At 56.5% G+C, this 13,407-nt stretch overlaps 1 protein-coding gene across 1 annotated transcript in view; it reads left to right on the top strand.

Annotated features, from left to right (window-relative positions):
- Nucleotides 1-13,407, top strand: part of CFAP221 (cilia and flagella associated protein 221) — a gene marked incomplete in the record, with an annotated part of 79,118 nt that overhangs the window by 45,344 nt on the left and 20,367 nt on the right. Inside the window, 3 exon segments of the mRNA XM_073634560.1 lie at nt 974-1,061; nt 12,069-12,158; nt 12,235-12,330. Of these exon segments, the coding sequence (XP_073490661.1) occupies nt 974-1,061; nt 12,069-12,158; nt 12,235-12,330 (274 nt within the window).

The following is a 13,407-nucleotide window of genomic DNA, read 5'->3' as shown; positions in this document are numbered from 1 at the left end:
AACAAGCTGAGATTAGGAGCACTCCCTTTAAGAGAGAGAGAGAGAAGAGTGCTCCTAATCTCAGATCATTACCTGTATAGAAGACACCTGGGAGCCAGAAATCTTGCTGACTGATCGGGGGATCAAATACTTATTTCACTCATTAACATGCAAATCAATTTATAACTTTTTTTGAAATGAGTTTTTCTGGATATTTTTGTTGTTATTCGCTCACTGTTATAATAAACCGACCAATAAAATTATAAACCGATCGTTTCTTTGTCAGTGGGGCAAACGTACAAAATCATCAGCCAATCAAATACTTTTCCCCTCACTGTAAAACCAGAAGCTTCCTGTTGAGGCTCTCGGCGTGGAGTATATCAGTGATTGTGGATAATAACATTGGGGGGGAGGGGTACATTGTTGGAGGGGACATTATGAGGTCCAGTGCAGGAGGCTGTAGAAGATGAAGACTGTTGCCCAATCTGGACATTTTTTTTTTTTTTTTTTTTTTTTTTTAGACACCACCAAGTAACTTCTTTGAGGTGCCCGCCCCCACCCCACATTACATTTCTCCTTTTAGTATTATACCCCTTTGGTGATTCCAGGGGCCACACCTGAGGCCCCCCCCCCCCCAATGACCAGATTTGACCACCAATACCACTGGTCACCTTCCTGTGGACTCCTCCATGTAGGAAATGAATGTTCCGGGTGGCGATGTGCCGGGTGAGCCGGCGGTAGAATGTTTGTTTATGATCTCCATCTAATCGGGAAGTGCGATACGAGAAATAAACACTTCAGAGTGCGAGATTGTAAACCGGCTCTGTGATTTCCCAGCACTCCTCCCCCGCTCTGTATACAGGAGAGTTCCGAGTGTTTGTGAAATGTCACTTCTGGTCCAAAGTGTTGTGTGACTGATGGAGTGTATGGCCGGATTCCATGGAACGTCTCAGCCAATCACAGACCATAATCCTCTCGTTCCTCCACTTCACAGGCAGATCCATCGCGGCAGTGACCCCGCCTCTCCCCGACAACGTCATCAGATACGAGAGGAACGTCTGAGAGCCGAGGAGGAATATCAGGTCAGAGAAGATTCCACCTCACTAACCTACACCAACCAGATCTGTCCAATCTGACCCCCGGCCCCGCCCCCTTCAGTCTTCTGCCCCCCCGGCCCCGCCCCCTTCAGTCTTCTATCCTCCCCATCCCCCCTTCAGTCTTATATCCTCCCCATCCCCCATTCAGTCTTATATCCTCCCCATCCCCCCTTCAGTCTTATATCCTCCCCATCCCCCATTCAGTCTTATATCCTCCCCATCCCCCCCTCAGTCTTATATCCTCCCCATCCCCCCCTTCACTCTTATATCCTCCACCCCCCCCGCCCCCTTCAGTCTTATATCCTCCCCATCCCCCCCTCAGTCTTATATCCTCCCCATCCCCCCTTCAGTCTTATATCCTCCACCCCCCCCGCCCCCTTCAGTCTTCTATCCTCCCCATCCCCCCTTCAGTCTTATATCCTCCCCATCCCCCCCTTCACTCTTATATCCTCCACCCCCCCCGCCCCCTTCAGTCTTATATCCTCCCCATCCCCCCTTCAGTCTTATATCCTCCCCATCCCCCCCTCAGTCTTATATCCTCCCCATCCCCCCCTTCACTCTTATATCCTCCACCCCCCCCGCCCCCTTCAGTCTTATATCCTCCCCATCCCCCCCTCAGTCTTATATCCTCCCCATCCCCCCCTTCACTCTTATATCCTCCACCCCCCCCCCGCCCCCTTAAGTCTTATATCCTCCACCCCCCCCGCCCCCTTAAGTCTTATATCCTCCACCCCCCCTGCCCCCTTCAGTCTTATATCCTCCCCATCCCCCCTTCAGTCTTATATCCTCCCCATCCCCCCTTCAGTCTTATATCCTCCCATCCCCCCCTCAGTCTTATATCCTCCCCATCCCCCCTTCAGTCTTATATCCTCCACCCCCCCGCCCCCTTCAGTCTTATATCCTCCACCCCCCCCCGCCCCCTTCAGTCTTATATCCTCCCCATCCCCCCTTCAGTCTTATATCCTCCCCATCCCCCCCTTCACTCTTATATCCTCCACCCCCCCCCCGCCCCCTTAAGTCTTATATCCTCCACCCCCCCCGCCCCCTTAAGTCTTATATCCTCCACCCCCCCTGCCCCCTTCAGTCTTATATCCTCCCCATCCCCCCTTCAGTCTTATATCCTCCCCATCCCCCCTTCAGTCTTATATCCTCCCCATCCCCCCTTCAGTCTTATATCCTCCCCATCCCCCCCTCAGTCTTATATCCTCCCCATCCCCCCTTCAGTCTTATATCCTCCACCCCCCACCCCGCCCCTTCAGTCTTATATCCTCCACCCCCCCGCCCCTTCAGTCTTATATCCTCCACCCCCCCCCTGCCCCTTCAGTCTTATATCCTCCCCCCCCCCCGCCCCCTTCAGTCTTATATCCTCCACCCCCCCGCCCCCTTCAGTCTTATATCCTCCACCCCCCCGCCCCCTTCAGTCTTATATCCTCCACCCCCCCGCCCCCTTCAGTCTTATATCCTCCACCCCCCCGCCCCCTTCAGTCTTATATCCTCCCCATCCCCCCTTCAGTCTTATATCCTCCACCCCCCCCCCGCCCCTTCAGTCTTATATCCTCCACCCCCCCCCGCCCCTTCAGTCTTATATCCTCCACCCCCCCGCCCCCTTCAGTCTTATATCCTCCACCCCCCCGCCCCCTTCAGTCTTATATCCTCCCCATCCCCCCTTCAGTCTTATATCCTCCACCCCCCCCCCTGCCCCTTCAGTCTTATATCCTTCCCCCCCCCCCCGCCCCCTTCAGTCTTATATCCTCCACCCCCCCGCCCCCTTCAGTCTTATATCCTCCCCATCCCCCCCTCAGTCTTATATCCTCCCCATCCCCCCTTCAGTCTTATATCCTCCACCCCCCCGCCCCCTTCAGTCTTATATCCTCCCCATCCCCCCTTCAGTCTTATATCCTCCACCCCCCGCCCCCTTCAGTCTTATATCCTTCCCATCCCCCCTTCAGTCTTATATCCTCCCCATCCCCCCTTCAGTCTTATATCCTCCACCCCCCCCCCCCGCCCCCTTCAGTCTTATATCCTCCCCATCCCCCCTTCAGTCTTATATTCTCCACCCCCCCGCCCCCTTCAGTCTTATATCCTCCCCATCCCCCCTTCAGTCTTATATCCTCCACCCCCCCGCCCCCTTCAGTCTTATATCCTCCCCATCCCCCCTTCAGTCTTATATCCTCCACCCCCCGCCCCCTTCAGTCTTATATCCTTCCCATCCCCCCTTCAGTCTTATATCCTTCCCATCCCCCCTTCAGTCTTATATCCTCCCCATCCCCCTTCAGTCTTATATCCTCCACCCCCCCCCCCGCCCCCTTCAGTCTTATATCCTCCCCATCCCCCCTTCAGTCTTATATCCTCCACCCCCCCCCCCCCCCCCCCTTCAGTCTTATATCCTCCCCATCCCCCCTTCAGTCTTATATCCTCCACCCCCGCCCCCTTCAGTCTTATATCCTCCCCATCCCCCCTTCAGTCTTATATCCTTCACCCCCCCTTCAGTCTTATATCCTCCCCATCCCCCCTTCAGTCTTATATCCTCCCCATCCCCCCTTCATTCTTTTATCCCCCAACCCCCCCCCCTTCAGTCTTATATCCTCCACCCCCCCCCCTGCCCCTTCAGTCTTATATCCTCCCCCCCCCCCCTGCCCCTTCAGTCTTATATCCCCCCCCCCCTTCAGTCTTATATCCTCCCCCCCCCCCCCTGCCCCTTCAGTCTTATATCCTCCCCCCCCCCCCCCTGCCCCTTCAGTCTTATATCCCCCCCCCCCCTTCAGTCTTATATCCTCCCCCCCCCCCTGCCCCTTCAGTCTTATATCCTCCCCCCCCCCTGCCCCTTCAGTCTTATATCCTCCCCCCCCCCCCCTGCCCCCTTCAGTCTTATATCCTCCACCCCCCCGCCCCCTTCAGTCTTATATCCTCCACCCCCCCGCCCCTTCAGTCTTATATCCCCCCCCCCCTGCCCCCTTCAGTCTTATATCCTCCACCCCCCCGCCCCCTTCAGTCTTATATCCTCCACCCCCCCGCCCCCTTCAGTCTTATATCCTCCACCCCCCCGCCCCCTTCAGTCTTATATCCTCCCCATCCCCCCTTCAGTCTTATATCCTCCACCCCCCCGCCCCCTTCAGTCTTATATCCTTCCCATCCCCCCTTCAGTCTTATATCCTCCACCCCCGCCCCCTTCAGTCTTATATCCTCCCCATCCCCCCTTCAGTCTTATATCCTTCACCCCCCCTTCAGTCTTATATCCTCCCCATCCCCCCTTCAGTCTTATATCCTCCCCATCCCCCCTTCATTCTTTTATCCCCCAACCCCCCCCCCCTTCAGTCTTATATCCTCCACCCCCCCCCCCTGCCCCTTCAGTCTTATATCCTCCCCCCCCCCCCCCTGCCCCTTCAGTCTTATATCCCCCCCCCCCCTTCAGTCTTATATCCTCCCCCCCCCCCCCCTGCCCCTTCAGTCTTATATCCTCCCCCCCCCCCTGCCCCTTCAGTCTTATATCCTCCCCCCCCCCCTGCCCCCTTCAGTCTTATATCCTCCACCCCCCCGCCCCCTTCAGTCTTATATCCTCCACCCCCCCGCCCCTTCAGTCTTATATCCTCCACCCCCCCGCCCCCTTCAGTCTTATATCCCCCCCCCCCCCCTGCCCCCTTCAGTCTTATATCCTCCACCCCCCCGCCCCCTTCAGTCTTATATCCTCCACCCCCCCGCCCCCTTCAGTCTTATATCCTCCACCCCCCCCGCCCCCTTCAGTCTTATATCCTCCCCATCCCCCCTTCAGTCTTATATCCTCCACCCCCCCCCCCGCCCTTTCAGTCTTATATCCTCCACCCCCCCCGCCCCCTTCAGTCTTATATCCTCCACCCCCCCCGCCCCCTTCAGTCTTATATCCTCCACCCCCCCCCGCCCCCTTCAGTCTTATATCCTCCCCATCCCCCCTTCAGTCTTATATCCTCCACCCCCCCCCGCCCCCTTCAGTCTTATATCCTCCCCATCCCCCCTTCAGTCTTATATCCTCCACCCCCCACCACCCCCTTCAGTCTTATATCCTCCCCATCCCCCCTTCAGTCTTATATCCTCCACCCCCCCCGCCCCCTTCAGTCTTATATCCTCCCCATCCCCCCTTCAGTCTTATATCCTCCCCATCCCCCCTTCAGTCTTTTATCCCCCAACCCCCCCTTCAGTCTTTTATCCCCCAACCCCCCCCTTCAGTCTTATATCCTCCACCCCCCCCCCTTCAGTCTTATATCCTCCACCCCCCCCTTCAGTCTTATATCCTCCACCCCCCCCCTTCAGTCTTATATCCTCCACCCCCCCCTGCCCCTTCAGTCTTATATCCTCCCCATCCCCCCTTCAGTCTTATATCTTCCACCCCCCGCCCCTTCAGTCTTATATCCTCCACCCCCCCTTCAGTCTTATATCCTCCACCCCCCGCCCCTTCAGTCTTATATCCTCCACCCCCCGCCCCTTCAGTCTTATATCCTCCACCCCCCTCCCTGCCCCTTCAGTCTTATATCCTCCACCCCCCTCCCTGCCCCTTCAGTCTTATATCCTCCACCCCCCACCCCCCCCTGCCCCTTCAGTCTTATATCCTCCACCCCCCTCCCTGCCCCTTCAGTCTTATATCCTCCACCCCCCTCCCTGCCCCTTCAGTCTTATATCCTCCACCCCCCGCCCCTTCAGTCTTATATCCTCCACCCCCCGCCCCTTCAGTCTTATATCCTCCACCCCCCCGCCCCTTCAGTCTTATATCCTCCACCCCCCCGCCCCTTCAGTCTTATATCCTCCACCCCCCCCTGCCCCTTTAGTCTTATATCCCCCAACCCCCCCCTTCAGTCTTATATCCTCCACCCCCCCCCCCTGCCCCTTCAGTCTTATATCCTCCACCCCCCCCCTGCCCCTTTAGTCTTATATCCCCCAACCCCCCCTTTAGTCTTATATCCTCCACCCCCGCCCCTTCAGTCTTATATCCTCCACCCCCCCCCCGCCCCTTCAGTCTTATATCCTCCACCCCACCCCCCGCCCCTTCAGTCTTATATCCTCCACCCCCTCCCTGCCCCTTCAGTCTTATATCCTCCCCATCCCCCCTTCAGTCTTATATCCTCCCCATCCCCCCTTCAGTCTTATATCCTCCCCATCCCCCCTTCAGTCTTATATCCTCCACCCCCCACCCCGCCCCTTCAGTCTTATATCCCCACCCCCCGCCCCTTCAGTCTTATATCCTCCACCCCCCGCCCCTTCAGTCTTATATCCTCCACCCCCCGCCCCTTCAGTCTTATATCCTCCACCCCCCCCGCCCCTTCAGTCTTATATCCTCCACCCCCCCCCGCCCCCTTCAGTCTTATATCCTCCACCCCCCGCCCCTTCAGTCTTATATCCTCCACCCCCCGCCCCTTCAGTCTTATATCCTCCACCCCCCGCCCCTTCAGTCTTATATCCTCCACCCCCCCCGCCCCTTCAGTCTTATATCCTCCACCCCCCGCCCCTTCAGTCTTATATCCTCCACCCCCCGCCCCTTCAGTCTTATATCCTCCACCCCCCCGCCCCTTCAGTCTTATATTCTCCACCCCCCGCCCCTTCAGTCTTATATCCTCCCTATCCCCCCTTCAGTCTTTTATCCCCCAACCCCCCCCCTTCAGTCTTTTATCCCCCAACCCCCCCTTCAGTCTTTTATCCCCCAACCCCCCCCTTCAGTCTTTTATCCCCCAACCCCCCCCTTCAGTCTTTTATCCCCCAACCCCCCCCTTCAGTCTTTTATCCCCCAACCCCCCTTCAGTCTTTTATCCCCCAACCCCCCCTTCAGTCTTATATCCTCCACCCCCCCCCCGCCCCTTCAGTCTTATATCCTCCCCATCCCCCCTTCAGTCTTATATCCTCCACCCCCCCTCCTTTAGTCTTATATCCTCCACCCCCCCCCCGCCCCTTCAGTCTTATATCCTCCCTATCCCCCCTTCAGTCTTTTATCCCCCAACCCCCCCCTTCAGTCTTATATCCTCCACCCCCCCCCCCGCCCCTTCAGTCTTATATCCTCCACCCCCCCCTCCTTTAGTCTTATATCCTCCACCCCCCCCCGCCCCTTCAGTCTTATATCCTCCCCATCCCCCCTTCAGTCTTATATCCTCCACCCCCCCCCCCCGCCCTTTCAGTCTTATATCCTCCACCCCCCCCCGCCCCCTTCAGTCTTATATCCTCCACCCCCCCCGCCCCCTTCAGTCTTATATCCTCCACCCCCCCCCGCCCCTTCAGTCTTATATCCTCCCCATCCCCCCTTCAGTCTTATATCCTCCACCCCCCCCCGCCCCCTTCAGTCTTATATCCTCCCCATCCCCCCTTCAGTCTTATATCCTCCACCCCCCACCACCCCCTTCAGTCTTATATCCTCCCCATCCCCCCTTCAGTCTTATATCCTCCACCCCCCCGCCCCCTTCAGTCTTATATCCTCCCCATCCCCCCTTCAGTCTTATATCCTCCCCATCCCCCCTTCAGTCTTTTATCCCCCAACCCCCCCTTCAGTCTTTTATCCCCCAACCCCCCCCTTCAGTCTTATATCCTCCACCCCCCCCCCTTCAGTCTTATATCCTCCACCCCCCCCTTCAGTCTTATATCCTCCACCCCCCCCCTTCAGTCTTATATCCTCCACCCCCCGCCCCTTCAGTCTTATATCCTCCACCCCCCCCTTCAGTCTTATATCCTCCACCCCCCCCCCTTCAGTCTTATATCCTCCACCCCCCCCTTCAGTCTTATATCCTCCACCCCCCCCCTTCAGTCTTATATCCTCCACCCCCCGCCCCTTCAGTCTTATATCCTCCCCATCCCCCCTTCAGTCTTATATCTTCCACCCCCCGCCCCTTCAGTCTTATATCCTCCACCCCCCCTTCAGTCTTATATCCTCCACCCCCCGCCCCTTCAGTCTTATATCCTCCACCCCCCGCCCCTTCAGTCTTATATCCTCCACCCCCCTCCCTGCCCCTTCAGTCTTATATCCTCCACCCCCCTCCCTGCCCCTTCAGTCTTATATCCTCCACCCCCCACCCCCCCCTGCCCCTTCAGTCTTATATCCTCCACCCCCCTCCCTGCCCCTTCAGTCTTATATCCTCCACCCCCCTCCCTGCCCCTTCAGTCTTATATCCTCCACCCCCCACCCCCCCCCGCCCCTTCAGTCTTATATCCTCCACCCCCCGCCCCTTCAGTCTTATATCCTCCACCCCCGCCCCTTCAGTCTTATATCCTCCACCCCCCCGCCCCTTCAGTCTTATATCCTCCACCCCCCCGCCCCTTCAGTCTTATATCCTCCACCCCCCCCTGCCCCTTTAGTCTTATATCCCCCAACCCCCCCCTTCAGTCTTATATCCTCCACCCCCCCCCCTGCCCCTTTAGTCTTATATCCCCCAACCCCCCCTTTAGTCTTATATCCTCCACCCCCGCCCCTTCAGTCTTATATCCTCCACCCCCCCCCCCGCCCCTTCAGTCTTATATCCTCCACCCCCCCCCCGCCCCTTCAGTCTTATATCCTCCACCCCACCCCCCGCCCCTTCAGTCTTATATCCTCCACCCCCCTCCCTGCCCCTTCAGTCTTATATCCTCCCCATCCCCCCTTCAGTCTTATATCCTCCCCATCCCCCCTTCAGTCTTATATCCTCCCCATCCCCCCTTCAGTCTTATATCCTCCACCCCCCACCCCGCCCCTTCAGTCTTATATCCCCCACCCCCCGCCCCTTCAGTCTTATATCCTCCACCCCCCGCCCCTTCAGTCTTATATCCTCCACCCCCCGCCCCTTCAGTCTTATATCCTCCACCCCCCCCGCCCCTTCAGTCTTATATCCTCCACCCCCCCCCGCCCCCTTCAGTCTTATATCCTCCACCCCCCCCCGCCCCCTTCAGTCTTATATCCTCCACCCCCCGCCCCTTCAGTCTTATATCCTCCACCCCCCGCCCCTTCAGTCTTATATCCTCCACCCCCCCGCCCCTTCAGTCTTATATCCTCCACCCCCCGCCCCTTCAGTCTTATATCCTCCACCCCCCGCCCCTTCAGTCTTATATCCTCCACCCCCCGCCCCTTCAGTCTTATATCCTCCACCCCCCGCCCCTTCAGTCTTATATCCTCCCTATCCCCCCTTCAGTCTTTTATCCCCCAACCCCCCCTTCAGTCTTTTATCCCCCAACCCCCCCCTTCAGTCTTTTATCCCCCAACCCCCCCCTTCAGTCTTTTATCCCCCAACCCCCCCCTTCAGTCTTTTATCCCCCAACCCCCCCCTTCAGTCTTTTATCCCCCAACCCCCCCTTCAGTCTTTTATCCCCCAACCCCCCCTTCAGTCTTATATCCTCCACCCCCCCCCCCCCGCCCCTTCAGTCTTATATCCTCCCCATCCCCCCTTCAGTCTTATATCCTCCACCCCCCCTCCTTTAGTCTTATATCCTCCACCCCCCCCCGCCCCTTCAGTCTTATATCCTCCCTATCCCCCCTTCAGTCTTTTATCCCCCAACCCCCCCCTTCAGTCTTATATCCTCCACCCCCCCCCCCCGCCCCTTCAGTCTTATATCCTCCACCCCCCCCCCTTCAGTCTTATATCCTCCACCCCCCGCCCCTTCAGTCTTATATCCTCCACCCCCCCGCCCCTTCAGTCTTATATCCTCCCCATCCCCCCTTTAGTCTTATATCCTCCACCCCCCGCCCCTTCAGTCTTATATCCTCCCCATCCCCCCTTCAGTCTTATATCCTCCCCATCCCCCCTTCAGTCTTATATCCTCCACCTCCCCCCTTCAGTCTTATATCCTCCACCTCCCCCCTTCACTCTTATATCCTCCACCCCCCGCCCCTTCAGTCTTATATCCTCCCCATCCCCCTTCAGTCTTATATCCTCCACCTCCCCCCCGCCCCTTCAGTCTTATATCCTCCCCATCCCCCCTTCAGTCTTATATCCTCCCCATCCCCCCTTCAGTCTTTTATCCCCCAACCCCCCGCCCCCTTCAGTCTTATATCCTCCAACCCCCCCTTCAGTATTATATCCCCCAACCCCCCCTTCAGTCTTATATCCTCCACCCCCCCCCTGCCCCTTCAGTCTTATATCCCACCCCCCCCCCGCCCCTTCAGTCTTATATTCCCCAACCCCCCCCCTTCAGTCTTATATCCTCCACCCCCCCCCCCCTGCCCCTTCAGTCTTATATCCTCCACCACCCCCCCCCTGCCCTTCAGTCTTATATCCTCCACCCCCCCTGCCCCTTCAGTCTTATATCCTCCACCCCCCCCTGCCCCTTCAGTCTTATATCCTCCCCATCCCCCCCTTCAGTCTTATATCCTCCACCCCCCCCCCCCCTTCAGTCTTATATCCTCCACCCCCCCCCCCCCCGCCCCTTCAGTCTTATAACCTCCACCCCCCGCCCCTTCAGTCTTATATCCTCCCTCCATCCCCCCTTCAGTCTTATGTCATCCCTCCACCCCCCTTCAGTCTTGCACAGGTGTATCGGCTCCTCTCCTGTTCTGGAACGGCTTCCTCCGATTTCACTGCACACTGTGAGCTTCTCACAATGTGCATTAGAAGCTGCAGCCAGTCAGATAAGAGCCCCGCCCCATTTCTTGATAGGAGGACGTCCAACATCATCAAAGTCTTTTCGTCCTCGGGCTGACTGTTGCTGGCAGTGACTCTGATTGGGTGGGGAATAATGACTCTGAGTGGGGAACGGGGACTCTGATTGGCTGGGGAACAGGGACTCTGATTGGGCGGGGAACGGGGACTCTGATTGGCTGGGGAACGGGGACTCTGATTGGCTGGGGATCGGGGACTCTGATTGGCTGGGGAACGGGGACTCTGATTGGCTGGGGAACGGGGACTCTGATTGGGTGGGGAACGGGGACTCTGATTGGGTGGGGAACGGGGACTCTGGGTGGGGAACGGGGACTCTGGGTGGGGAACGGGGACTCTGGGTGGGGAACGGGGACTCTGGGTGGGGAACAGGGACTCTGGGTGGGTGGGGAACGATGACTCTGATTGGGTGGGGAACGATGACTCTGATTGGGTGGGGAACGATGACTCTGATTGGGTGGGGAACGATGACTCTGATTGGGTGGGGAACGATGACTCTGATTGGGTGGGGAACGATGACTCTGATTGGGTGGGGAACGATGACTCTGATTGGGTGGGGAACGATGACTCTGATTGGGTGGGGAACAGGGACTCTGATTGGGTGGGGAACGATGACTCTGATTGGGTGGGGAACGATGACTCTGATTGGGTGGGGAACGATGACTCTGATTGGGTGGGGAACGATGACTCTGATTGGGTGGGGAACGATGACTCTGATTGGGTGGGGAACGATGACTCTGATTGGGTGGGGAACGATGACTCTGATTGGGTGGGGAACGATGACTCTGATTGGGTGGGGAACGGGGACTTTCATCATCAAAGTCTTTTCGTCCTCAGGCTGACTGTCCCTGGCCCCACCCCTTTAATTCCAGCTCTTTCAGTCATGGAGGCTCAGCATTAAATGTGGGCGTTACCTATGCAAATAAGCCTGATGATGAACGCCCACTCCTCCAGACTGACACCCGCCCATCAAGGCATCGTGATATTTGCATAACTCCTCCCACTGCTTGGTTCAGGACTCTGGGCTTAGCAGAGTACTAAAACTAGCATGGTGGGATGTTTTCAGGAAGCTATGTACAGACCCCCTGCCTGCCCCTCCCACCACCACCAGCCATGATCTGCCCCCCCCCCCCACCTGCCCCTCCCACCAGCCGTGATCTGCCCCCCCCACCTGCCCCTCCCACCAGCCATGATTTGCTTGTACTGAATAGAGAAGCTCAGAGACCCAGTGATGACATCACTAGGTAAAAAAAGACCAGGAAAGACAAATTATAAGCCGATTAAACTTCAGCTTTACCCTTCCCCCATCCAAACCCCAAATGTTTCTTTAGATTTACTTTTAATTGTAAAAGTCATATATCTGGTTTATGTGTGTGGGGGCGGGGTCATAGCATTACACCAGATAACGATGGCCCAATCACAGGTGATGATTGGAACCCCCGACTTCCATGGAGAATACAGAGGACAGTGTGTGAGCGCCGTGTCCCGGCGGGTGCTGCGGAGGTCAGATCCGGTGAGTCGGAGGGTCGGGTATTATCTCCTCCATCTACATACATGACATATGATAATGAATTGTGTGTCCTCCGCAGATTCCCACACTTCAGCCTCAGTTTGACCTTTATCTGAACGAGCTCTGGGCCAATAGGAACCGAGCACTGCGACGTTTCCAGCAGGCCGCCCGCAAGGTAAGACCGCGATCCGGTGCTGACACGGGTCACCGGGGACACAGGGATGGGAACGACATCAGCCACACCTCCCGATGTCCGGAGGGGCAAAGGGGACACCTGTCAGTATAAAGTATGAGAAGGACACGCCCCCAGTTATAGAGAGAGGTAAAAGACCCATACTGTATATAGGACACGCCCCCAGTTATAGAGAGAGGTAAAAGACCCATACTGTATATAGGACACGCCCCCAGTTATAGAGAGAGGTAAAGGACTCGTACTGTATATAGGACACGCCCCCAATTATAGAGAGAGGTAAAGGACTCGTACTGTATATAGGACACGCCCCCAATTATAGAGAGAGGTAAAGGACTCGTACTGTATATAGGACACGCCCCCAATTATAGAGAGAGGTAAAGGACTCGTACTGTATATAGGACACGCCCCCAGTTATAGAGAGAGGTATAGGACTCGTACTGTATATAGGACACGCCCCCAATTATAGAGAGAGGTAAAGGACTCATACTGTATATAGGACACGCCCCCAATTATAGAGAGAGGTAAAGGACTCATACTGTATATAGGACACGCCCCCAGTTATAGAGAGAGGTATAGGACTCGTACTGTATATAGGACACGCCTCCAATTATAGAGAGAGGTAAAAGACCCATACTGTATATAGGACACGCCCCCAATTATAGAGAGAGGTAAAGGACTCATACTGTATATAGGACACGCCCCCAGTTATATAGAGAGGTAAAGGACTCGTAGTGTATATAGGACACGCCCCCAATTATAGAGAGAGGTAAAGGACTCGTAGTGTATATAGGACACGCCCCCAATTATAGAGAGAGGTAAAGGACTTGTACTGTATATAGGACACGCCCCCAATTATAGAGAGAGGTAAAGGACTTGTACTGTATATAGGACACGCCCCCAATTAGAGAGAGGTAAAGGACTCGTACTGTATATAGGACACGCCCCCAGTTATATAGAGAGGTAAAGGACTCATACTGTATATAGGACACGCCCCCAGTTATATAGAGAGGTAAAGGACTCATACTGTATATAGGACACGCCCCCAGTTATATAGAGAGG

This window comes from Aquarana catesbeiana, linkage group LG06 (genome assembly GCF_042186555.1).
Source record: "Aquarana catesbeiana isolate 2022-GZ linkage group LG06, ASM4218655v1, whole genome shotgun sequence".
Classification (NCBI taxonomy): domain Eukaryota; kingdom Metazoa; phylum Chordata; class Amphibia; order Anura; family Ranidae; genus Aquarana; species Aquarana catesbeiana.
The sequence above is the reverse complement of the archived record's forward strand: the minus strand, read 5'-3'. Positions and strand labels throughout refer to the sequence as shown.